The sequence below is a fragment of the Bolinopsis microptera genome, chromosome 2 (assembly GCF_026151205.1).
Source record: "Bolinopsis microptera isolate Bmic1 chromosome 2, MBARI_Bmic_1.0, whole genome shotgun sequence".
Taxonomy (NCBI): domain Eukaryota; kingdom Metazoa; phylum Ctenophora; class Tentaculata; order Lobata; family Bolinopsidae; genus Bolinopsis; species Bolinopsis microptera.
In genome coordinates, this window is record NC_087073.1 from 15,602,660 (window position 1) to 15,628,944 (window position 26,285).

Sequence of the window (26,285 nt, forward strand, 5' to 3'; positions counted from 1 at the left end):
AATTTATACTATTGCTTGACATACTAGCTTATTAGATAGCAGGTACCCTCTAATATCTATACATTGTTTGGTTTGTTTAAAAACCTGTCCCCAATCTCTATATGGAAAACGTCCGACTAAATTTCCGAGGGTACCTGCAAAGGCTATTTATAAAGTATTTAGAGTCTGTAAAACTGCAAGTAATTACAATTAATGTGCTAGAGCCTAGAAAATTTATTAAAATTAACGATATCAATACGACCCCTGGCCACTACTTCCAAATTTTTCAATTTAACCCAAATTTATGCACAAAATGTGCAGAGTGTGAGAGTTGATAGTGTTTGACTATTTCCTAATTCCATTTAATAATATTAATGAAACGATTTAATCTTGCGAAAATGTAAATTTGTTCCCTACGTAATCTCATAGTAATATGTAGACGTCTCTACCAAACTAATTATTGAGGAGTGATTTCTGGGGTTTTTTGCAGTATGTCATTCCTGATTTTCCAAAGCTTAGAATTTTTTTCTATTCTCACTTTTTTAATGAAATGAATACAATTTTAAGGTTAACGTTATCATTAAATAATGGTTTATCCTGTGGTTATAGTTTATAAGGAGGGCTAAAGTCAGGTTTATTGCACAGTATATGCCTGGTTGTGTAATACTGCATATATAATACTATGAACTTATGGCTGCCTGTGATCATGATGTAACGTAGGGAGCTGGAGAAATAGTTCACGACATCAATAGCCCCCAATGTAATCAGCAGCGGGCGTTTCCGTTTATATACGTTATTTATAGCCGTGGTACGTCTGCAAGGTTACTGGATTTAATGAGGGAGCTGACCGTCTTCATGTGTTTATAACTACAGCAATCATTGTTGCAAGATTCAAGACCATCGAACGAAGACCCTATAGACATATGTCGAAGACTTTCAAAGGAAACATTCATGGGTGCCCATGAATCAGCAGGACCCGGTGTTGTCCTCTGAAATCACGTTTAGTTCCACACGAGAGAAGGGACTATAAAATCCCTTACTCAGGTGTCAATATTATAAGCCTAAACTGCGTGCACCATGCAACTATTAACAGTTGCATGAATACTGCATTTTAGGTTTTACTCACACGTTCTTAACATTGTCATTAACTGTTCATGACCTCATCAGCCGTCTACAAAAACAGTCTATAGTGACTCTACATGATTGGAATGGCAAAGGGGATCTTTATAGCATCCAAATGAAAACTCTGTATCCCTATCCAAAAAACTTTTCTTTTCTTCTGATTTGAAAGATCTAGAAGTTTATTCGCCAAAATAATTCTCAAGTCGAATACTTTTTCAACCACTTTTTTTCATTTTCTGTACTTGATTTTAGATTAAATTTGATCGAGATTTGTGAACACCCTCATGTTTGCAGCAACACAAAAAATTATCATGAATGAAGGTGATTGGCTATTTCATTTCGATCATCCCACGAATGTATGCGTGTAAACCATGAAGTCCACGCGTATAAGTTAGAATCGAATCATTTCCTTACCTATACAAATTACTGATACCTGGGCTTTAAGTGTTAAACATTTAACGATTATGGCTTCATGTTAACTTAGCAGTGTATCATGAAGAATAAATGGTCACATCAAATTTATTATTAAATAGCATATCAAACTCTACTATTGAACCTTGAAATCATCTATTGATGCCCGTCAATGTAATCAATACTAGATATAGTTTGAGACGGTGTCAATTCCATATTTAGACATTCAAATTGACTTTCCTGCTTCAAAGGTCATTAACTGCGACCCCTCTCGACTTTTTTCATATCTATTTTGAGGTAAACGACTTTTGTCTGTCCCGACAGTGACTCTTTGTCCGACAGCACTAATATTCTTGTTTTGAAGTGAATCTCAGATTTGGCAACATAGATATAAAAATATAACCATCCTAAATATCTGGAAAAGAGTCAAGAAAATCGTATAGTACTATATTAGGGTCTGAAGCAACTATATGGTTCCCGAAAAAAAAAAACTAATTTCGGATCTGAACAAGAGATGCTGGCCGGACAAGAGTCGCCAATCCTATTTGACGAATATATCGGAAATATCTGTAGTCATAATGATATATGAAGAAGAATTTGGAATAAATACACTGGAAAGTTGTTAATTACGTCTTAAATACTCGCTTGAGTGTATTACGCTGTTGGTATAGTTGACAAAGCCCCAACACCCAAGGAAAGTAGTGGAGAGCCGGCTAAGGTACCAAAGCGCTATTTAACTGAAAGATGAGTGTTGGCCTACATACATTGACCTGATTTTAGTCAAAGTAACATTCATACCCGAAGATCGACTACGTTTTCCTTCTCCTACACAGTATACAGGATGGAAAAAACTACAGGTTTTTCGAATCCTATACGGACGTCTGCACTCTGTACCCTGCTCTCTAAACATATTTAAACATTCTACTTTAAGTAGTTTGCAGATTACACGATTCCATTATTTCACGATTAAGTAATATAGAAATGCACATATTTGGAACAATTTATCTCTAATCCTACTGTTTGGCGTTTATAAAATAATAACTATAACGATGAAGGATATTTAACCACTGAAACCTAAATTGTACGCTAATTTCCTCACTTCCACGACTCCGACAGCACCAACAAACACCGCCACTCTGACTCATTATCTGACCTGGAAGCAGACCCTGGAGAAGCAGACCTCAAAATATATATTGGCAGGAAACCGAAATAACAGTTTATGTGGCCTCACACTAACCGCTAAAACATTCGTTATAAAACACACCAGTACCATTAACCCTATAGTCCATCAAACAAACAATTTTATACGATAAGCAACATAAACACGCACACGTCTATTAGTATATATACACTATAACTAGTAGCAATGTGGATACCTGTTTTGTCGCAAGGTGATTAACCTGTTAGTTTTGACTTATAAAAACAATAAGTCTGTAACAAGTCACTCTCATTTCCTGTATTTCAATGCGTATTATTGCAGAAGATTAATGGGGGCTAATTTAAGTTATATGCTTGCATAAATTGGCAGCTTATTATTAGTTTCATAATTCTCAATGGTTCGAGCTTCGTAAAAAAATCCGTTAAAATATTGGTTAGTGAAATCAATCTTTCGAAATAATTTTCTCTGGCCTGACACGGTTTGAACTGGAAAACAGCGTATAACAGTGTGGTCTGGACACGGTTGAACTGAAACGCGTATAAATTGTGGGTCTGTTGAGGTCAGTACACGGTTGAACTGGAAACGCGTATAACAGTGTGGTCTGTGGTGGTCTGTGACACGTTGAACTGGAAACGCGTATAAAAGTGTGGTTCTGAGATAATAAAGACCGGAATATTTGTGGATCCGAAATATCTACTCATAGAATTCTCTGTAGCGCCTTCGTAATAATTCATTCATGCGACTTAACCTTGCATTACTTGAACAGTTCATTGGACCAAACGTATGGCGTATCTTTACCACAAGGAGTAACGATAGATGACTTGAAAGATTTAATTCATTCTACAAGAAATACGTGGGCCATAATCTGAAATTTCGTGGAATGAAAAGGAATTCGTTCTCTAATAATTATAACCGATAAGGTGTGCGTTAACAACAATGAATCTGCAAAGATGAATGAATCGAAAGACGTGCTTCTGTTTCCATTATGGCATGGATTCTCAATTCGTAATATTCTTTATATCACCATTTGATATTTTTGATATATTAGTTTGCGAGGGAAGTTTGACCAAAAATAATTCTCGGACATCTTCCTTCTCAAAAACAAATGATTGTGCGTCACGAACATAGTAATAATGATATAGGTCCAAACTTTTAGAATTTTTATGAGTTACGTTGAAAAATAGAATATGTATATAAGGCATAATAATTCGCACGCATTGAGCGCCTCTCAGCTCTTCACATATACTACAAAGGTACCATTGTTAAACGAGAAGAGAATGATTCATTATTCGAACTACTATTTTTTACTCCATTATTTTGTCGAACGTTCTGTCGTTGCGGTGGAGTTATGAAGACTGTAATTTCAAATGAATTTTGCCCGAAAATGATATCCAAAATGCTTTGACACATCACTAAATATATATGATTTTTGCAATATGATTTCAGGAAGGTGGAACAAGAAAATGTAACTGATTTTTTCACCGAAGAGAACCACATCGAGCATCATTGTGAGTAAAGGAATCCGAATTGTGATTAATAACTGTAATACTTTAATTTAAAGGAGGTTCAATGTTTAGCAACTACCAATCCAATCTATAGGAGTGGTAGTTGCTGAACATTGACATAATTTGATAAATAATCGCCTGGATTAACTTATGTATCACAGAACCAGAATTCTAAAAGATTTCTTTCCACGACGGCTCATTAGGCACTTCATCATCTTTTTTAACGGTTCAACGAAAATTTTGTAAATGCTAGATGCGTGAGTCCACAATACCGAATATTAATAAATCATGAGCATGTTCAGGAATTCGATAGATTGGTTGATATATACTCTTTGCTTTTGGAATTGGAGTCTTGACCAGTGAATTAAATTTTTGGCAATATTTCTGGTATGTCAAATTACCCTTTCAATTCTGTTAAACAATCATCGCCTCATCCGGGGATTAACTTAAAAATCTTTGACACCAGTAACAGATAAAATACTTATTATTCTAATAGAAATCTACCTAAATCCCCCAATCCTCCTGTCGATGAGAAAGATAATGGATCCTGCATTGTGCCTACAAACGTTTAATAGTGAACCTTGCCACCTCAGATTTAGGGGCTGGGGCGTCTCGACAGCCCCTTCAGTGTAACCTCCTTCTCAAGCTTCGGGACCATACGTATTGTTTAATGAGTCCAAATTATTTCTAGCTTAATATGTAAACATTTCAAATCAACATCTGACCAGGGTCCCTACAATAATACGATTCAAACCCAATTATCTCTTGAAAAAAATCACTGAATTAATAGCAAAACCCAAGTCCTGTTTGTCCCAGATTACTTGTACGATCGAGGAGTGAGATAGTTAACAATGTGGGAGTGCTAAACAGATGTTACTCCTGTTCCTCTACCTACACTATAGCTGCTAACAGCTACGAGAGATTTTCTGGGAGTTAAGAGACCTAATGTCTTACAATTCATTAAAAAAACAGTCGAATATACGATGTGTAATTTTTATTGAGTCTTCTACCAAATCATTCCACGTAATGGCCTATTTTCTGGAAATCAAATCTATTAACATTTATCTGAATGGCCAATACCATGATTTATGTTAATATCGAGGTTTTACACTAACGAAATTTGTAAACTTCACTAAATTAACGCTGAGAAAATAATCACTGCATCCGTTTCTGGAGATTGTAAACAAGAAGTTTGCTTGACAACTTGGCAGCAAATTTGGTTTTACACCACTATGTTACTCCCTTTTTACTGTTTGCAATGCAGGTACAGTTTTTGACTATCATTAAGTAGTAAATATTTAAGAAGTGGGTACTGATATATAAACCTTCCTTGCTAGAAGCCCTCTGATAGAAGCAAAAAAACCTGCAAACATAACAAATTATACCTGTCATCTACTGCGAAGATTCAACATTCTGTAAAATGCGCTTATCACAAAATTTGCGACTATTAAGTTATAGCAAATGAATACTTTTAAGTAAATGGAGGAAAAAGAAACAGGAGAAAAACAAAAATGACAGTTTTACTTTATCACGATAAAGATATCAAATATTATTAATATAATTGAACCCAAAAACTCTTGCTAGGGAAGTTTTAATATAGACAAGTATCTTTTTAACTGAAAATATTAAGAAATGCTAATAACTATGTAAATAGACGACTGATTCACTATCAGCTTGTCGAGAAGTCATTAAACAATTCGGTCGTTGTACAAAAAGCCTTTATAATTTAGAGACAGTACAAACGAAACAAAAATATTACTAATTATAGATAGGGTGAGTCCGCAAGTTGAAGTAAAGTTGAGTTAATTCTTTAGAATCGTTTAAATGCTTCCGTTTTAATACTAGGGTACCCCCTACTTAAAGTTAGTAATAAATTAAGCCATCATTAAGTCCAGAAGAGAATTAAACAGCATATCTATGCTTGAGGGTTGTAGGGAAAAAGGTAAAAGCTCATAAAAATAAAGTTAATTAAACCAAATCGCCATTGTTCAATAACCAACCAAAACGTTGCGAATTGACGCGTTGAGTGGTAACGCGTGAGCGAAACGCAAACCTTATTTAACTACATTAAACTATATTTTCATTCTCATAAAAAATACTACACTCCACAGCTCATGTAGGAGCATATGTTTACAACGACACACGGGTTACTGTTACAACAAGGAGTGGTTCGGGACCGACGGTCTCGGATAAACTATTGAGGTTATCTTTTTTCAATTATACTATTATAGAAGTCAGATTGAATAATTAGAAACTGATCGAATTCAATTCAGAATAACTAAACAGATGTAAGAACTGCTGTACAGAGGAATACCAAGCAAACTGAGAACAGTATATTTAGCTGATCAAAGATTTAGACTGATTTCGCATGAGGCATATTCAATATATTAAAGGACCAGTAACTGAAAAATATGTAGTCTCCCATTGGCTAAAGTAAATCAGCTGTGACAACTGTAAAGAATCGTAACGCCGAAAGAACCAACTCTCTAGCGTACGTGTAACGCGGTGTTATTGCAATAATAACGTGGCCTCGTGACGTCATAAAGGTCCCTCAGTGCGCGCTGCATAGCGTAATTTACTTACAAAATGTTTATCATCGACAATATAACACGAGAAACTCACTCAAATTTTAGAACTATGACTATTACCCTAGTTCTCCAAAACCTTATAGTTTTAGGCTATCATCCTAACTAAAGGAATAGCTGAATTGGATGGTACAGAGCTCACGAACATGATTTTTCAACAGTGATATAGGTTCTTTGAACATTGGCGGGTGAATGTACGGTTAGAAAGTTTCATGCTATACAACTTATGTCATATGTGATAATTTTGGATTGTTTTTCAATGCTTAATTACACACGCAGGGAGACTGTACCGATTATTTTTCCCAGTCCATGAAACCTACGAATTTAGAAAGAATACAGATAAGTAGGATTTTGTCAATTCCGAGAGCAATTATATTTATACGCATAGCGAAATTCTAAATTTAATCTGCAGTGGTCTGCCAGTACAGGAGACAAGAAGTCTGGCTACTTTACGGCCGTTCCACTGGAACCATAAGTAAAGTAGCTTCTATCAGAACAGTGCCGTGGAAGCAGAATTCCGCCAAAATACCCGTCTAACCAAATAGTAAAATTACAGATTGGAGGGCGTGTACGTGTGAGGTGTGTTTTGAATTAGACTCCGGCTTACCTATTGTATCATAATTGCATTTCATCGGTGCTAACATAAATAAACTACTGGTAAGTTTTAAAATACCCCTTGCAAAAGTGGTTCAGTCGATCGACCCACTGAACAACTATAGAATTTCCCAAGACCCTATAATTCTCTGGCCATAATTACGGCAGCGATCGATTGTTAGAATGCTAAGATGACCAACGTTAATCTATACAATTTCTAAAACTATGAGCAAAGCACTTTTAATCTAAAAATACCTTTTTTATATACTCCTGATTTTTACATTTCACGTAAAACAATGTCGCCAGAGGTTGATCATGGACCTAACAGCTTAATTTGAAGATAAAATGACTAGAGCATCTCTAAAAGTATAACTCTAAAGTTGTGTAGCTCCCAGTCATTTAATGGACATTTATAATGGAAATGAACCTGCAAATGTTTCTAATACTCACGAAACTTTGCAAAGACCTTCCCGAAGTTTATTGGAAATAAAACGATTATCGTTTGGAACATTTTATGACCGGGGTTTGGGGGGAGAAGAACCCAGGAAGGGGCCACCGCCCATTTTTGCCCCAATAACGTAACCGACCCCTTGCTTCTGAAGTGTCGTAGAGACTTCAACATAGGCGTTGACGAAGCCGCATATGCATTATATATAGGAGTTATTGAGCAACACATGGCCTAAAATCCTTACTTATCGATAAATTCGCATAAACCATTTTGGGCTGGTGCTAAGCCCATTTCGATATGATCGTGATGGTGTCTTCAGATCAGGAAAGGCAAAAGAACCGCAATTAGCATATTAATATATGACTTTTACACAAAAACATATGCCTTAAAGTGCTTACTTTTTTCAGTTATTGGCGAAAAACTGAATTCGGTTCCAGAAATCATCCAAACAATGGTATCTGGTTAATTGGTCTATGAAGGCCCTAAAGGTTTTGAATGTGTGCAAATTGTCAGAATGCCATGTTTAAATACAACTTATAAGCAACATGTACCTTCAGATTCTATTTTTATATCTTTATTAAAATATAATTCAACTCATACTACACAGCGTGATAGTCAGGCTACCAGTGTTTTAGCAGAGCTTTCTCATAACTTTCAGATTCTTATTTTTATATCTTTATTAAAATATAATTCAACTCATACTGCACAGTGTGATAGTCAGGCTACCAGTGTTTTAGCAGAGCTTTCTCATAAATTTCAGATTCTTATTTTTATATCTTTATTAAAATATAATTCAACTCATACTACACAGCGTGATAGTCAGGCTACCAGTGTTTTAGCAGAGCTTTCAAATAACTTTCAGATTCTTATTTTTATATCTTTATCAAAATATAATTCAACTCATACTGCACAGTGTGATAGTCAGGCTACCAGTGTTTTAGCAGAGCTTTCAAATAACTTTCAGATTCTTATTTTTATATCTTTATTAAAATATAATTCAACTCATACTGCACAGCGTGATAGTCAGGCTACCAGTGTTTTAGCAGAGCTTTCTCATAACTTTCAGATTCTTATTTTTATATCTTTATTAAAATATAATTCAACTCATACTGCACAGCGTGATAGTCAGGCTACCAGTGTTTTAGCAGAGCTTTCTCATAACTTTCAGATTCTTATTTTTATATCTTTATTAAAATATAATTCAACTCATACTGCACAGCGTGATAGTCAGACTACCAGTGATTTAGCAGAGCTTTCTCATAACTTTCAGATTCTTATTTTTATATCTTTATTAAAATGTAATTCGACTCATACTGCACAGCGTGATAGTCAGGCTACCAGTGTTTTAGCAGAGCTTTCAAATATCTTTCAGATTCTTATTTTTATATCTTTATTAAAATATAATTCAACTCATACTGCACAGCGTGATAGTCAGGCTACCAATGTTTTAGCAGAGCTTTCACATAACTTTCAGATTCTAAGTAGAATTTCTTGTTTCATAGAATATTAGACAAGTAATTTGGTAAAGAATTGAGGGGTCAATTAAAAATAAAACAAGAAAATCCAGGTCAGTCCATCAACTGGGCTCAGATCCAAGTCAAGATAAGTCCCTCAACTAGGCTCAGAACAAATCCAGGTTAGCCCCTCAACTAGGTTCAGAAACAAATTCAGGTTAGTCCTTCAACTTGGATCCTCTGGTGGGGGAGATCTCTAGGAATGTCAATGAGAAGCTTTCCTACAACGCCCTCAACTTCGAGCAGGGGTAGCAGATTACTCAGTCTCCTGTGGTGAAAATTAGTTTAATAAATATTCTATGAATTATTTTAAAAATTTGTTTAATAACTCTATTTCATCAAGTAATTTTATAGCTAGATAATTAATGTTACTTAACAGAACAGTTAGGGTTTCAGTTACTTACATCAAGTAAGGCAGCCCAATCTATTTCGGGGATAGGCAACGGCATCTGCTTCCCTTTCGATTTCTGTAGAATTTGAATATGTTATTTACAATACAACCATCGTTTTTAGAACACTGCTTCGTTATATATAATTATATATATCTACCAAATAAAGTGAACCAATCGAATGGAATCGATTCTCTAGAGTTGGTAAAAGCAATGTGAAAATGGATTATTTAACTAACAATGCGTGATAGCACATAATTAAAGTGATAAGCATAATTTAATGTTTGTTTGATGTGAAATGCGATAACTAGTTTAAATTCTAGTATATTTACGATATACAACTTGCAAAGCACAGCCTATCTATGTCAATTTGTGATTTTCAATGAGCTTACTGGTTTCGTTTGGGGGTTCTCTGTAAATTCCTGAGAAACCCTGCCCCTTGACTTTCCTGATCTTGCACCCTGTAATATGATTAGGTTATGCATAGTGGTAGCATACATTGATATCTAGTTATGCAATTCATCTGAAAAAAACAAAAAAAACATTGAAATATTCACAAATCGCAATTCGACAGCGAATTGCACAACTAGACGTCGATAAAATTTATTGAAAGCGTCTATCTTAGTATGATAAAGCTAAGTTGGTTGTCATCAGACCACTCTAAGTGAAAATCTAATACCTAACATAAATTCTGAATCTCTTTTGTATACGATTTAAAGTCAGAACTATATGAAAATGAAAATTTACGTTGGTCTCAGCTGGTGTCACTGTCCTTTTTACCGGCTGAAAAATTATCGGAGTAGGAAGCAAACATACACTAAAACCATGGTTATCTTTATTTGTGAATTAAGACCATAAATATAAATACACTCTTTAATTCTTATACATTTTTTTAATTAATTGATGCTAAAAAAGTGAAATAGCAAATTCATTTATATTGGAATCTTTAAAAATGTACCTTTCTTTTTTTCGGGGTATCCTCTACTTGGTTGTCCAGGATGGCAATACCAACAATATTCTTAAACTTTCTGCCACCATGGTTTGCAGACACCTTTTCTCTGATTTGTATTCATACTCTATCAGTCTCCTAAAAGATTAGTATTGAAATACCTAAGCTAATAAAAGTATATCTTCGGTCAGTGGAGATGTTAACTAACTATTTTGAACTCATCATCAAGAACACACAGTCTTTCTACCAATACCATGTTACCATTGAAAGATCGTATATGACAGATATATCTTTTATTATCAAGGGTATTTCAATACTTTTAATGTAAGTAACGAGCTAAGCTACAGTACTTACTTTTAACAATTGCGGTATGATCTGGTTGTAAACTGTAAAGTCTTCTACCGTGTCATCGTTGAACATAATGGTAAGTGCTGTCTTATCCTTGCCTGGTGATGCCAAGAATTCTATTTTCCCGTTTAAGTACATAATCTTTCTAAAGTTGAACAAATGGTTAAGGGTATGAGAAAATGGATAACTAAAGTTTCTCAATAGTTTACATGGATTAATCAGTTAAAATTAGATAATATTGGTAAGAAGGTTTTAAGATTGTTGGAGGAACCAACAGAGATGAACAAGAAGTGAATAAAAATGTGTGCGTATCTAGTCTATCCGTGATATTTTTACTGAAAAATGGGTGTATTTGCGCTGGATAGGATCAAAATTTTAGTCTTTTGAACGTCATCGCAAAGAGTTTGAAAAGCGATTGTTCTTACACATTCAAGGAAAAGAAGCACCCACCCTTCTCATGGTTAAATATCGTCCCAGAGTCTTAAACAAAGAACTTAAACTTAAAGAGAACTGAATGTTAGTGAACTGGAAGTGGTGCAGCTATATAAGGACGCCTGTGCTCATTTCATTTGGGCTCAACATTCCTCCTTTTCTACTTACTTGTATCCAGTCCAAAAAAGAATTTCACTGTAGTTTGCTTGCATCAAGATACCTTACTAGCTTGCATCAAGATAGTATGGTAGGTAAACTGTGCTACACTTCACTTTGTTACTATGATCTGTGATAAATTTAAATTAAAATAAAATTTGTCACCGTTCAAGTTAAATAAGGCAGTCCAAAAAAACAATTTCACTGTAGTTTGCTTGCATCAAGATACCTTACTAGCTTGCATCAAGATAGTATGGTAGGTAAACTGTGCTACACTTCACTCTGTTACTATGATCTATGATAAATTTAAATTAAAATAAAATTTGTCACCGTTCAAGTTAAATAAGGCAGTCCAAAAAAAAGAATTTCACTGTAGTTTGCTTGCATCAAGATACCTTACTAGCTTGCATCAAGATAGTATGGTAGGTAAACTGTGCTACACTTCACTCTGTTACTATGATCTATGATAAATTTTAACTTCTAAGAATTTAGCTTCCATGCAATAGACAGTGAGCTAGTTGAACAATGAGTTTATCATGCACCTGGATCAGTAAACAGTACTTTCATCTAAGAACTGAATAAAGGAACGAGTTTGTGATGAATGCGTTAAAGTCTAGTAGGGTAGGGGTGTGGTAGTTTTTAGATCAAATAAGTGAAAAATTTAGCTTCCATGTGGTGGATATCAAGTTGGTTGAACAATGAGTTATTGAATTTTACAAGCTCACCGCTCGATTCAATCATCTGCTCTATCTAAATGAAAAACTTCGTACGCTGTTAATTAATCTTCATGGTTCATACAATAACTTCACTCGAGGAGAGACCGTTTGCACTGTTAACAATATCTAGAGAGGCCAGAGGGTTGACTGTTTTCTCTATTCTAGATCTATTCAATAGAGGCTGACAAAGTTTTATGGAACTGCAGACAATAGTTAAAAAGAACTAACTGTTTTCTGGATCTTCAGACTCTAATCATAGAGAGTTACTCTTTAGATCTACAGATAATAGTAAAAAAAAGGAGTGATTGGTTCAGCAATAGAGTTTGTAAAACGGTTATCAAGTATCAAAAATCCGTGAAATTTTTACAAGTGTCGAAAATGCTCGAAATTTTTACAAGTATCGAAAACCCGTGAAATTTTTACAAGTGTCGAAAATCCTCGAAATTTTTACAAGTGTCGGAAAATCCTCGAAATTTTTACAAGTGTCGAAAATGCTCGAAATTTTTACAAGTATCGAAAATCCGTGAAATTTTTACAAGTGTCGGAAAATGTGTGCAATAGCAAAATGTGTGCTACAGAGGGTAAATATCTCTTACTGGCTGATAACACCGTCATCGTATTCAGCTCTGACAATGGAGCAAATGTAGGGTGCGTAAGCCATGTCACTGCTAGTAATTACCCTTACAGAGGCGGCAAACGTTCTATCTATGAAGGTGGGATCAGATCACCTTCATTTGTATGGGCTGGAAGTCGACTAGCTCCTGCAACATCTAACGCTCTCATTCACGTTGCTGATTGGCTGCCCACATTTTGGGGTCTTGCTAGTCTGCAAGGGACGATGAAGCCGAACAACCCCATCAAAACTAAGTCACTAGATGGCGTAAATCAGTGGCAGACTATATCAGAGAATAAAGCTTCGGAGAGGACGGAGATCTTACTGAATATTGATCCTTATCCTCTAAGTAATGGTCACAAGGTCCCTAACTATGGGATCAGATGGAAAGAGTGGAAACTAATTCTAGGGTCAGGGGGTCCCCCAAGTGGCTGGTACCCAGCTCCAAGACTGAACGATCTCGAGACCGCGGACAGAACTTGCCACAAACCTATCGCAGGCCTCGTGGAGTTATACAATATCGAGCTGGATCCTTACGAACGTAGAAATGTGTCCGACCGCTACCCTCACCTTGTAAAGAAGCTAACTCACAAGTTGATGGCGTACAATGCTACTGCTGTTCCACCAGGGAATACTAAACATGACCCAGCTTCAAGTCCTAAGAATTTCAACCACACATGGATGCCTTGGATGGAAGATGGGGAGGAAGTGGGGGAGAATATGAGGAAGAACTTGTGGGAGATGGAAGAGTACAACTGGGTCCAAATGGAGGTGGAAGAGCTGCCGGACCCTTGCTACCAGGTTGTGAATAATGATGTAGATTTATGAGCTTCAACAAACTTGTTCAGAGTGATTAATATGATTTAACGAACAACTATGAACTGGGCTTTTTTTTAAACTTTTCCATGGTTATGTCAATAAATCTAACAAGATTTTAACAAGGTAGAAAAAAATTAAAGGTTTCGCTTATTGTTTGTAAAAAGTAGGTGCTTGAATTTTGTTGTGTTCTCTGAGCCATTATATTAATCATTTATATTTTTATTTCTTTTCTAAAATTTTAGAAAATTTGTTAAACAGATAGTTAATTGGGAATGGAAGCATTCAGTAAAATAAAACTACCAAGTCACAAGCGTTTTTACTTATTTTAGCAAATGTGGAAAAACGTCACCCAAAATTTTTAGAACTGGTTATTTAATTGAGTGAAATTGGAATTACGGAAACAGTTATAGTACAGCAACAGAGATCTGAAAAATATTATTTCAATATTTGATTACTTATCTTGGAGCTGTATTGAATTTATCGTAGAGATTTAGTATATAATAGCCTGGGGTCCCCAGGTAAATAAAGACTTTAAATTATGGGTCCACGTGCATCATAGTCGTTCACTAAGAGTATAGAACGCGAGCCCTTGCTAATTATAAATATGATTAGAGATGATCTGCACGATCAGTCTATCTAGAATTATAAAAGGTCCAACGAAACAAGAATCAATTATTGAACAGCTGGCATCCCAACACCATTTATCTTATATTTCTTATTTTCCACTTAACTCCAGTTTAATTAATTTTCCAACACGTGCCTTCCAGTATCAATCTATTAGTATTCGTCTTGCAGGTGTTTTTTATCTTTACGAGCTGATCTAAATAGGTGGCTCCTTAGTGTCTAACAGTCTTACGATAATTGCTGAGAGGTTTCCTTACGTTTGCTCTTTTTTCAGCTTCGTCGGTTTTGATTAATAATGGTAGTCATTGTATAGATTTGAAAAAATGTAGGACGGTCGCTAGATTAATTTAAATTCATACCAGATTTCAAACATGACGATCTTTGGAGAGAATTTTATTGGGTACCCTAACGGAACAATCCAGCAAGACGAACCAACGGAAGCCTCATGCAACGACATCTTCTTTATATCACTGACCCTCAACCTCCTTATCACCACAATAATAAACCCCGTGGTGCTATCTATCCGACTAAAAACTGCAGCACGGAGCATACCCAGCTTCCTAACATCCTTCCTGATGGTAACAGACCTGGTCACCAACACCTATTTCCCCGTACTATGGGGATACAAGCTGCTGAGGGGGAAGGAGGAAGATAAACTGGTCTATCTGCTAACCACGCCCTACGAGGTATTCAACACGTGCCTGCTTGAGATCGTGTCCATTCTCTCAGTCTGGTACGTGGCAGTTTTGAGTAACCTGGCTAAGGACAGTATACTCCATCCACTGAAGAGGAGATCCGTGAAGAGAATTAAAGGTATCATCGTCGGAGGGACCGGTTCTGTTGTGGTTTTGGTAATCACTGTGGTTGCAGTTTTCTTGGTGGTACTGCCCGAGCATTTTGATTTAACCATGATATTTTCCAGATATAATCAAAAAGTTGGTGATCTTCAAAACATAGCAATCCAAATTTTCTTGGCAATACGAAGTGTTTGTATTGTCCAGATCATCTCATCGTACCTCCACGTAGCGTACAAGCTGATGATAAAGAAATCAGGGATGGAGGAGACAAGAGTTCAAAGAGAGAAAGGAGGTAGGGCCGCTCTAGCCATGAGCCTCGCTGCTATCGCGGGGTACATATTCGAGCTTACAACAAAATTTACCCCATACTGGGCACAAGGAAACTTAAATTATTACAACGGTTTCATTATTAATTGCTTCATACCGTCGATGCTAGCAGCGTACAATTCGTTCATTCAGCTAGCTCTGGTGAATGAAGTGAAGAAACGGTTCACACCAAATAGATCAGGAGGAGTTGTTGCTCCAGTTCAGCACACAAGAGCTTGTGAGTTGGATCATGAGGATGATGTTATTCAAAATAACAATGCTGGGACTGAACTTTGAAGCACAGGATTTCAGTTTTAACTGACCGGCAGAGATGTGCACCGTGTTACTTTTAGGCGGCGGCGGTCAGGACGCCAAAATTGGTCGGCGGCGGTGGTCTGACCGCGGTCTGACTACTAGATATCCAAACCGCGGTCTACTGTGAACATGATGGTAATTTGGTTGTTTAACTGATGTATATGAATCGATTTCTTAATATCACTCTACATTGAAGAACTAATTAATTTATTGTTAACAGCTGTATTTGTTGATCTGACGGCCAATACCTCAAAGTCATAGACCGCGGTCTGGGTCAAAATTTCGCGGCGGCGGTCTGGGTCAACATTTCGCGGCGGCGAATCGAGGTGCACGTCTCTGGTAAAGAACTATATATGGTGATGTGTTAACAAGAATGGTTCTTGGTAGAATTGTGTTCCGTTATTTCTCTAAAACTTGTACTTGATTAATTTAAATAGGTTCAGATTATATCTTTCAAAATATGAAATTTAACACCCAAGCCAGTGGGTACTGCCAACGATAAGATTCTAGGTTTATGATAAACAGAAAATGTGGTATATATAATCGAATCACCGCTTTACTTTCCTTCAAGGGATTTTATTACTTGAGTTGTAATTCATTGGCAATTTATTTGCAAGAATTATGATTTGCTTTGCTTTTCTTTGTGCTCTATCGATAGTGCAGTCTGCCAATTCTGAAGAGAAGCAGCCTAATATCATTTACATTCTGAGCGATGATCTGGGACATGGAGACCTTGGTTTTGCTGGAGGGAAAATCAAAACACCAAACTTGGATAAACTGGCAAATGAAGGTAGGGACTCAGAAAAACACGGAAATTCAACCCCAAATCAATTATACAACAAGCAGAATGAATAAATAGTCTGTAAGAAATTAAATGATTATGAAAACGACTTTGGTTTACATCTGATTTGACGAGCTGTAAAATTACAGGTGTGCTCCTAAAACAGCACTACGTCCAGCCGATTTGCTCTCCCACCCGGAGTGCTCTAATGTCAGGCAGGTATCCAATACACACAGGACTTCAGCATTTCGTCATTCTTCCAGGTCAACCCTGGGGGCTTCCTCTTGACGAGACTATTATTCCTCAAATACTTAAGGAGTACAACTACTCAACTCATGCTGTGGGAAAGTGGCATCTTGGCATGCACACATGGTCCTACACCCCTGCACATCGTGGGTTCGATGACTTCTTTGGGTACTATCTGGGAAGTCAGGACTACAACACCCACATAAGAGGCGGAGGATATGATCTGAGGAGTGATTATTGGGATGAAAACGGTCAGTTCGTTGACGATGTGAGATATGATCTTAAGGGACAGTACAGCACGGAGCTTTACACTCAGCGGATGGTAGATCTGATCTCTGACAAGAAGGCTCAAAAGAACCCCTTCTTTATTTATATGGCCTATCAAAACGTACACGCTCCTCATATGGTCCCTCAGAGGTACATAGACCAGTATTCGACCCATATAAAAGATGGACAGGAGAAAACCTTCGCAGCGATGGTCAGTGCAATGGACGAAGGGATAGGAAACATAACCGCAGCACTGGAGGCAGCAGGTTTGGCTGATAACACCGTCATCGTATTCAGCTCTGACAATGGAGCAGACGTAGAATGTGTAGAGACGGTCACTGCCAGTAATTTCCCTTACAGAGGAGGCAAGCGTTCTCTTTATGAGGGCGGGCTTAGATCTCCTTCATTTGTATGGGCTGGAGGTCGACTAGCTCATGCAACATCCAACGCTCTCATTCACGTTACTGATTGGCTTCCCACATTTTGGGGTCTTGCTAGTCTGCAAGGGAAGCTAAAGCCAAACAACCCCATCAAAACTAAATCACTAGATGGTGTAAATCAGTGGCAGACAATATCAGAGAACAAAGCTTCGGAGAGGACGGAGATCCTGCTCAACATTGATCCTTATCCCCAACGTTGTGGGCACCAGCTTCCTAACTACGGGATCAGATGGAAGGAATGGAAACTCATCTTAGGATCAGGGGGTCCTCCGAACGGCTGGTACCCAGCTCCAAGACTGAACGATCTCGAGACCGCGGACAGAACTTGCCACAAACCTATCGCAGGCCTCGTGGAGCTATACAATATCGAGCTGGATCCTTACGAACGTAGAAATGTGTCCGACCGCTACCCTCACCTTGTAAAGAAGCTAACTCACAAGTTGATGGCGTACAATGCAACTGCTGTTCCACCAGGGAACATGGCAACCGACCCAGCTTCCGACCCCATACATTTCAACCACACATGGATGCCTTGGATGGAAGATGGGGAGGAAGTAGGGGAGAATTTGAGGAAGAACTTGTGGGAGATGGAAGAGTACAACTGGGTCCAAATGGAGGTGGAAGAGCTGCCGGACCCTTGCTACCAGGTTGTGAATAATGGTGTAGATTTATGAGCTTCAACAAACTAGTTCAGAGTGATCAATATGATTTAACGAACAACTATGAACTGTGCTTATTTTTTACTTTTCCATGGTTATGTCAATAAATCTAACAAGATTTTAACAAGGTAGAAAAAAATGAAAGGTTTCGCTTATTGTTTGTAAAAAGTAGGTGCTTGAATTTTGTTGTGTTCTCTGAGCCATTATAGTAATCATTTATTTTTTATTTCTTTTCTAAAATTTTAGAAAATCTGTTAAACAGATAGTTAATTGGGAATGGAAGCATTCAGTAAAATAAAACTACCAAGTCACAAGCGTTTTTACTTATTTTAGCAAATGTGGAAAAACGTCACCCAAAATTTTTAGAACTGGTTATTTAATTGAGTGAAATTGGAATTACGGAAAAAGTTATAGTACAGCAACAGAGATCTGAAGAATATTATTTCAATATTTGATAACTTATCTTGGAGCTGTATTGAATTTATAGTAGAGATTTAGTATATAATAGCCTGGGGTCCCCAGGTAAATAAAGACTTTAAATTATGGGTCCACGTGCATCATAGTCGTTCACTAAGAGTATAGAACGCGAACCCTTGCTAATTATAAATATGATTAGAGATGATCTGCACGATCAGTCTATCTAGAATTATAAAAGGTCCAACGAAACAAGAATCAATTATTGAACAGCTGGCATCCCAACACCATTTATCTTATATTTCTTATTTTCCACTTAACTCGACTCCAGTTTAATTAATTTTCCAACACGTGCCTTCCAGTATCAATCTATTAGTATTCGTCTTGCAGGTGTTTTTTATCTTTACGAGCTGATCCAAATAGGTGGCTCCTTAGTGTCTTACAGTCTTACGATAATTGCTGAGAGGTTTCCTTACGTTTGCTCTTTTTTCAGTTTCGTCGGTTTTTATCAATAATGGTAGTCATTGTATAGATTTGAAAAAATGTAGGACGGTCGCTACAATTAATTTAAAATTCGTACCAGATTTCAAACATGACGATCTTTGGAGAGAATTTTATTTGGTACGCTAACGGAACAATCCAAGACGAACCAACGGAAGCCTCATGCAACTACATCTTCTTCATATCACTGTCCCTCAATCTCCTCATCACCACAATAATAAACCCCGTGGTGCTATCTATCCGACTAAAAACTGCAGCACGGAGCATACCCAGCTTCCTAACATCCTTCCTGATGGTAACAGACCTGGTCACCAACACCTATTTCCCCGTACTATGGGGATACAAGCTGCTGAGGGAGAAGGAGGAAGATAAACTGGTCTATCTGACAACCACGCCCTACGAGGTATTCAACACGTGCCTGCTTGAGATCGTGTCCATTCTCTCGGTCTGGTACGTGGCAGTTTTGAGTAACCTGGCTAAGGACAGTATAATCCATCCACTGAAGAGGAGATCCGTGAAGAGAATTAAAGGTATCATCGTCGGAGGGACCGGTTCTGTTGTGGTCTTGGTAATCACTGTGGTTGCAGTTTTCGTGGTGGTACTGCCCGAGCATTTAACCATGATATTTTCCAGATATAATCAAAAAGTTGGTGATCTTCAAAACATAGCAATCCAAATTTTCTTGGCAATACGAAGTGTTTGTATTGTCCAGATCATCTCACCGTACCTCCACGTAGCGTACAAGCTGATGATAAAGAAATCAGGGATGGAGGAGACAAGAGTTCAAAGAGAGAAAGGAGGTAGGGCCGCTTTAGCCATGAGCCTCGCTGCTATCGCGGGGTACATATTCGAGCTTACAACAAAATTTACCCCATACTTGGCACAAGGAAACTTAAATTATTACAACAGTTTCATTATTAATTGCTTCATACCGTCGATGCTAGCAGCGTACAATTCGTTCATTCAGCTAGCTCTGGTGAATGAAGTAAAGAAACGGTTCACACCAAATAGATCAGGAGGAGTTGTTGCTCCAGTTCAGCACACAAGAGCTTGTGAATGTGAGTTGGATCATGAGGATGATTATATTCAAAATAACAATGCTGGGACTGAACTTTGAAGCACAGGATTTCAGTTCTAACTGACCGGCAGAGATGTGCACCGTGTTACTTTTAGGCGGCGGTGGTCTGGACGCCAAAATTGGTCGGCGGTGGCGGTCTGACCGCGGTCTGACTACTAGATATCCAAACCGCGGTCTACTGTGTACATGGTGGTAATTTGGTTGTTTAACTGATGTATATGAATCGATTTCTTAATATCACTCTACATTGAAGAACTAATTAATTTATTGTTAACAGCTGTATTTGTTGATCTGACGGCCAATACATCATAGTCATAGACCGCGGTCTGGGTCAAAATTTCGCGGCGGCGGTCTGGGTCAACATTACGCGGCGGCGGCGAATCGAGGTGCACGTCTCTGGTAAAGAACTATATATGGTAATGTGTTAACAAGAATGGTTCTTGGTAGAATTGTGTTCCGTTATTTCTCTCAAACTTGTACTTGGTTAATTTATATAGGTTCAGATTGCATCTTTCAAAATATGAAATTTAACACCCAAGCCAGTGGGTACTGCCAACGATAAGATTCTAGGTTTATGATAAACAGAAAATATGGTATATATAATCGAATAACCGCTTTACTTTCCTTCAAGGGGTTTTATTACTCGAGTTGTAATTCATTGGCAATTTATTTGCAAGAATTATGATTTGCTTTGCTTTTTTTGGTACTCTATCGATAGTACAGTCTGCCAATCCTGAAGAGAAGCAGCCTAATATCATTTACATTCTGAGCGATGACCTGGGCCATGGAGACCTTGGTTTTACTGGAGGGAGAATCAAAACACCAAACTTGGATAAACTGGCAAATGAAGGTAGGGACTCAGAAAAACACGGAAATTCAACCCCAAATCAATTATACAACAAGCAGAATGAATAAAGAGTCTGTAAGAAATTAAATGATTATGAAAACGACTTTGGTTTACATCTGATTTGACGAGCTGTAAAATTACAGGTGTGCTCCTAAAACAGCACTACGTCCAGCCGATTTGCTCTCCCACCCGGAGTGCTCTAATGTCAGGCAGGTATCCAATACACACAGGACTTCAGCATTTCGTCATTCTTCCAGGTCAACCCTGGGGGCTTCCTCTTGACGAGACTATTATTCCTCAAATACTTAAGGAGTACAACTACTCAACTCATGCTGTGGGAAAGTGGCATCTTGGCATGCACACATGGTCCTACACCCCTGCACATCGTGGGTTCGATGACTTCTTTGGTACTATCTGGGAAGTTCAGGACTACCACACCCACATAAGAGGCGGAGGATATGATCTGAGGATGATTCTTGGGATGAAAACGGTCATTCGTTGACGATTGTGAGATATATCTAAAGGGACAGTACAGCAAGGAGCTTTACACTCACGGATGGTAGATCTGATCTCTGACAAAAGGCTCAAAAAACACCTTCTTTATTATATGGCCTTATCAAAACGAACACCGCTCCTCATATGGTCCCTCAGAGGTACAATAGACCAGTATTCGACCCATATAAAAGATGGACAGGAGAAAACCTTCGCAGCGATGGACAGTGCAATGGACAGGGGATAGGAAACATAACCGCATCACTGGAGGCAGCAGTTTTTTTTTATATTTTTTGGCTGATAACACCGTCCACGTACTTCGCTCTGACAATGAGCAGACGTAGAATGTGAGAGACGGTCACTGCCAGTAATTTCCCTTACAGAGAGGCAGCGTTCTCTTCATGAGGGGCCGGGCTAGATCTCCTTCATTTGTATGGGCGGAGGTCGACTAGCTCATGCAACATCAACGCTCTCATTCACGTAACTGGATTGCTTCCCACATTTGGGGTCTTGCTAGTCTGCAAGGGAAGCTAAAGCCCAAACAACCCCATCAAAACTAAATCTCTAGGATGGTGTAACATCAGTGGCAGACAATTATCAGAGAACAAAGCTTCGGAGAGGACGAGATCCTGCTCAAACATTGATCTTATCCCCACGTTTGTGGGCACCAGCTTCCAAACTACGGGAACAGATGGGAAAGAATGGAAACTCATCTTAGGACAGGGGTCCTCCGAACGGCTGGTACCCAGCTCCAAGACTGACGATCTCGAGAAGACCGCGACAGAACTTGCCACAAACCCTATCGCAGGCCTCGTGGAGTTTACAATATCGAGCTGGATCCTTACGAACGAAGAAATGTGTCCGACCGCTACCCTCACCTTGTAAAGAAGCTAACTCACAATTTGATGGCGTACAATTGCAACTGCTGTTCCATCCCAGGGAACATGGCAACCGACCCAGCTATCCAGACCCCAACATTTTCAACCACACATGGATGCCTTGGATGGAAAGATGGGGAGGAAGTAGGGAGAATTGAGGAAGAACATTTGGGAGATGGAATAGTACCACTGGGTCCCAATTGGAGGTGGAAGAGCTGCCGGACCCTGCTACCAGCAGGTTGTGAATAACGATGTAGATTTATGAGCTTTGAGTGATACAACAAACAAATTCAGGATTCAATTAACTTGACAAAAAAATGTATTTCTTATTTCAGTGTTTTTAAAGGTTAACTGTCGAGATCGAATCAAAAGGTTTCCGAAACAGATCTGACTAATAATTTGTATAAATAAGTTTTTTAATGTTTTAATGTTATTTATATTTTAACTCGTTTTTTTTCATATTATGCACGGTGGGCTCGATTGAGCGATAGAAATAGAGGGTACTTGAATTGATAATTTCCGACAATGAAGGAAGCTTTTCTGCAAGTTGAATGGAAAGTTTAAAGGTTTGAGCAAATGTAGAAGAGCAGCAAATAGTTTTACAACATGGACTTGATTGATGTTTTTATTTTAAAACAAAACATAGACATTAGAAACCTACAAGTCCTACATAAAACTAAAATCTAAAAAGGTGTGAAACACTGTGGATTTCTGTAAATGTTTGCACAGTTTTTGGTGAATTTGTTTTCCGTTACGTCATTCAAACATGTGCTTGATTCAGCGTAGGGTTTGGCAGCGATTAGGGAGCTCCGTTATAGGCGCGCGGTTCCTTCGAGAGTGAAATTTTGTACCCATCGTATAAAGGGCGGGGGTGAGGCAACGTAGTTTTCTCGTATAAGGGGGTGGACATGCGCGTTTCCCGTGTTTATGCGCGGCGTTACGGCGGTGACTCAAATTCATTATTGAAGAGCTATGATTTGTTTCGTTGTTCTTTGTGCACTGTCGATAGTGCAGTCTGTAACATTTGACAAGAGGCAGCCTAATATCATTTACATTCTGAGCGATGATCTGGGCCATGCAGACGTCGGTTTTACTGGAGGGAAAATCGAAACACCAAACTTGGATAAACTGGCAAAAGAAGGTAAGGAAACAGATAAAACGCATGTTGATCATTGAACCACAAAAACCACTGTCAAACAAAATCCGGCAAAACGATTTGAAGTTGTATTATCAAAAAATTATGATAACAAACATGACTTTCATAAGAATCCAACAAAAAACAGCTTGAGCTAGATTTTATGCGCTGTAAAATTACAGGTGTGCTCCTAAAACAGCACTACGTTCTTCCAGTCTGTTCTCCAACTCGAGGAGCTCTGATGTCAGGTAGGTATCCGATACACACGGGTATGCAACACGGAATCATCCATCCAGGTGAACCCTGGGGTCTTCATCTGGACGAGACCATCATCCCTCAGGTGTTAAAGGAGTACAACTACTCAACTCATGCTGTGGGAAAGTGGCATCTTGGTATGCACACATGGTCCTACACCCCTGCACATCGTGGGTTCGATGACTTCTTTGGGTATTATCTGGGAAGTCAGGACTACAACACCCACATAAGGGGCGGAGGATATGATCTGAGAGACGATTACTGGACTAAGAAAGGCAAGTTCGTTGACGATGTGAGATATGATTTAAAGGGACAGTACAGCACGGAGCTTTACACTCAGCGGATGGTAAATCTGATCTCTGACAAGAAGGCTCAAAAGAACCCCTTCTTTATTTATATGGCCTATCAAAACGTACACGCTCCTCATATGGTCCCACAGAGGTACATAGACCAGTATTCGACCCATATAAAAGATGGACCGGAGAAAACCTTCGCAGCGATGGTCAGTGCAATGGACGAAGGGATAGGAAACATAACCGCAGCACTGGAGGCAGCAGGTTTGGCTGATAACACCGTCATCGTATTCAGCTCTGACAATGGAGCACATGTTGGTTATGTGAAACATATTACAGGTAGCAATTATCCGTTCAGAGGCGGTAAACGCTCTATTTACGAGGGTGGGATCAGGTCTCCTTCATTTGTATGGGCTAGAGGTCGACTAGCTCATGCAACATCCAATGCTCTCATTCACGTTACTGATTGGCTGCCCACATTTTGGGGTCTTGCTAGTCTGCAAGGGAAGCTAAAGCCAAACAACCCCATCAAAACTAAATCACTAGATGGTGTAAATCAGTGGCAGACAATATCAGAGAACAAAGCTTCGGAGAGGACGGAGATCTTACTGAATATTGATCCTTATCCTCTTGGTAGCAGGCACCCACTTCCTACCTATGGTATCATATGGAAAGAGTGGAAACTAATCTTAGGATCAGGGGGTCCCCCGGACGGCTGGTACCCTGCACCAAGTCTGAATGAGGTGGACCGGGCTTGTCACAGACCAGTGAATGGCTATGTAGAACTGTACAACATCGAGCTGGATCCATACGAACATAAAAATGTGTCTGATCGCTACCCTCACCTTGTAAAGAAGCTAACTCACAAGTTGATGGCATACAATGCAACTGCTGTTCCACCAGGGAATACTAAACATGACCCAGCTTCAAGTCCTAAGAATTTCAACCACACATGGATGCCTTGGATGAAAGATGGGGAGGAAGTAGGGGAGAATTTGAGGAAGAACTTTTGGGAGATGGAAGAGTACAACTGGGTTCAGATAGAGGTGGAAGAGCTGCCGGACCCTTGCTACCAGGTTGTGAATAACGATGTAGATATATGAGCTATGACGGAAACTATGCATAGCAATTTTTGGAGAAGAATAACATCAACATGTACACTGCGAGAGTACGATCAAAACTATAATATTGGGGGCTTGCTACGCTCAAGCTGAATATAATGATTTATGTTGATTCATGATTATTTTGATGAGTTTAAAATGCAAATGTTTTCAAAATGGCTTATTCTTATAGTGTTTGAATGGCGTCAGTGAATTGTTTCTCCTTGTTCTTTTTAAGGATTCTATATCTATATAAAGATATAAGAAACTGATCTAGTAGGCCGGGAAGTAACAAGTATTTTTAAAATATTTAAAAAAGTAGACATTAATTGGAATCGTAATTACTAAATTCAGGACCGCTAAATGATAGCAACAGATATACAGCAAACAAAATTTCAACATTTCAGAAATATCTTTGTGTAAAATATGTATCTTGGAGACAGCTAGTGTTACTGTTGACACGTTAAAAAAATCTAAAAAAGTTAGGAGCCAGTAATATTCAGTTGACTAACAGATCTCAACTACCAGGGCTAGGAGAGGAGACAATTGAAGAAGACAGTCACAGTGCCATCTCACTGGATGTGGACAGAACCCCTGGAGGTGACTCCTCCAGCACCAGCTCCAGACAAGTCAGCCCTCACTTGAGGATCCTGAGGGGACTCAGCAGAAAACTCCACGTTATAACCTCCACTATATCCAAACAAGATACTGAGATCAGCATGGGCTCCAGTAATGTCTTTTGTAGAAGCAAAACCGCTCCTCGGAGGGTAAGTTTAGAGAAGGGAACGAGCACTTTTTCAATGAACACTTCAGCAGAAACCAGTCAGGGAAGACAGGCAACAACACCAAGTTCTAACGACCGGAGCACGCCCTCTCTCTGGTATGAAAACATCACAACCCCTCTGAAAGCGTCCAAGAACATGTTCCGAGGAATGTTTGCAGATCTCCAAGACAAGACTTCTTCCACTTTTGGAGGGTGCACGCCGCGCACCGCACGTTTTTGCTCTGATGCGGACGACTTGAATCTAAATGAGCACTTGTATGGTGGCCGGGGTATGAGCATGGAGTCTCGAGTTATTGGCTTGACATCATATCCTGTAGAGGATATTGAGGACGAG

The 26,285-nt window shown here is 38.6% G+C and overlaps 3 protein-coding genes across 3 annotated transcripts; all 3 read left to right on the forward strand.

Moving 5' to 3' along the window:
* The first annotated feature begins 12,872 nt into the window (after positions 1-12,872).
* LOC134826838 (arylsulfatase I-like) lies at positions 12,873-13,748 on the forward strand. Its single transcript, XM_063839341.1, has one exon. It carries the CDS (start codon positions 12,873-12,875, stop codon positions 13,746-13,748), a length of 876 nt encoding a protein of 291 aa, XP_063695411.1.
* Positions 13,749-16,395: 2,647 nt separating this feature from the next.
* Positions 16,396-18,472, forward strand: LOC134826322 (arylsulfatase B-like). The gene is made up of 2 exons (XM_063838656.1): positions 16,396-16,571; positions 16,712-18,472. Exons 1-2 carry the CDS (start codon positions 16,403-16,405, stop codon positions 18,187-18,189), a joined length of 1,647 nt encoding a protein of 548 aa, XP_063694726.1. The 5' UTR covers positions 16,396-16,402; the 3' UTR covers positions 18,190-18,472.
* Positions 18,473-19,180: 708 nt separating this feature from the next.
* LOC134826839 (uncharacterized) lies at positions 19,181-25,296 on the forward strand. The gene is made up of 6 exons (XM_063839343.1): positions 19,181-20,147; positions 20,886-21,017; positions 21,158-21,421; positions 22,075-22,387; positions 23,353-23,525; positions 23,702-25,296. Exons 1-6 carry the CDS (start codon positions 19,181-19,183, stop codon positions 25,168-25,170), a joined length of 3,318 nt encoding a protein of 1,105 aa, XP_063695413.1. The 3' UTR covers positions 25,171-25,296.
* The last annotated feature ends 989 nt before the right edge of the window (positions 25,297-26,285 follow it).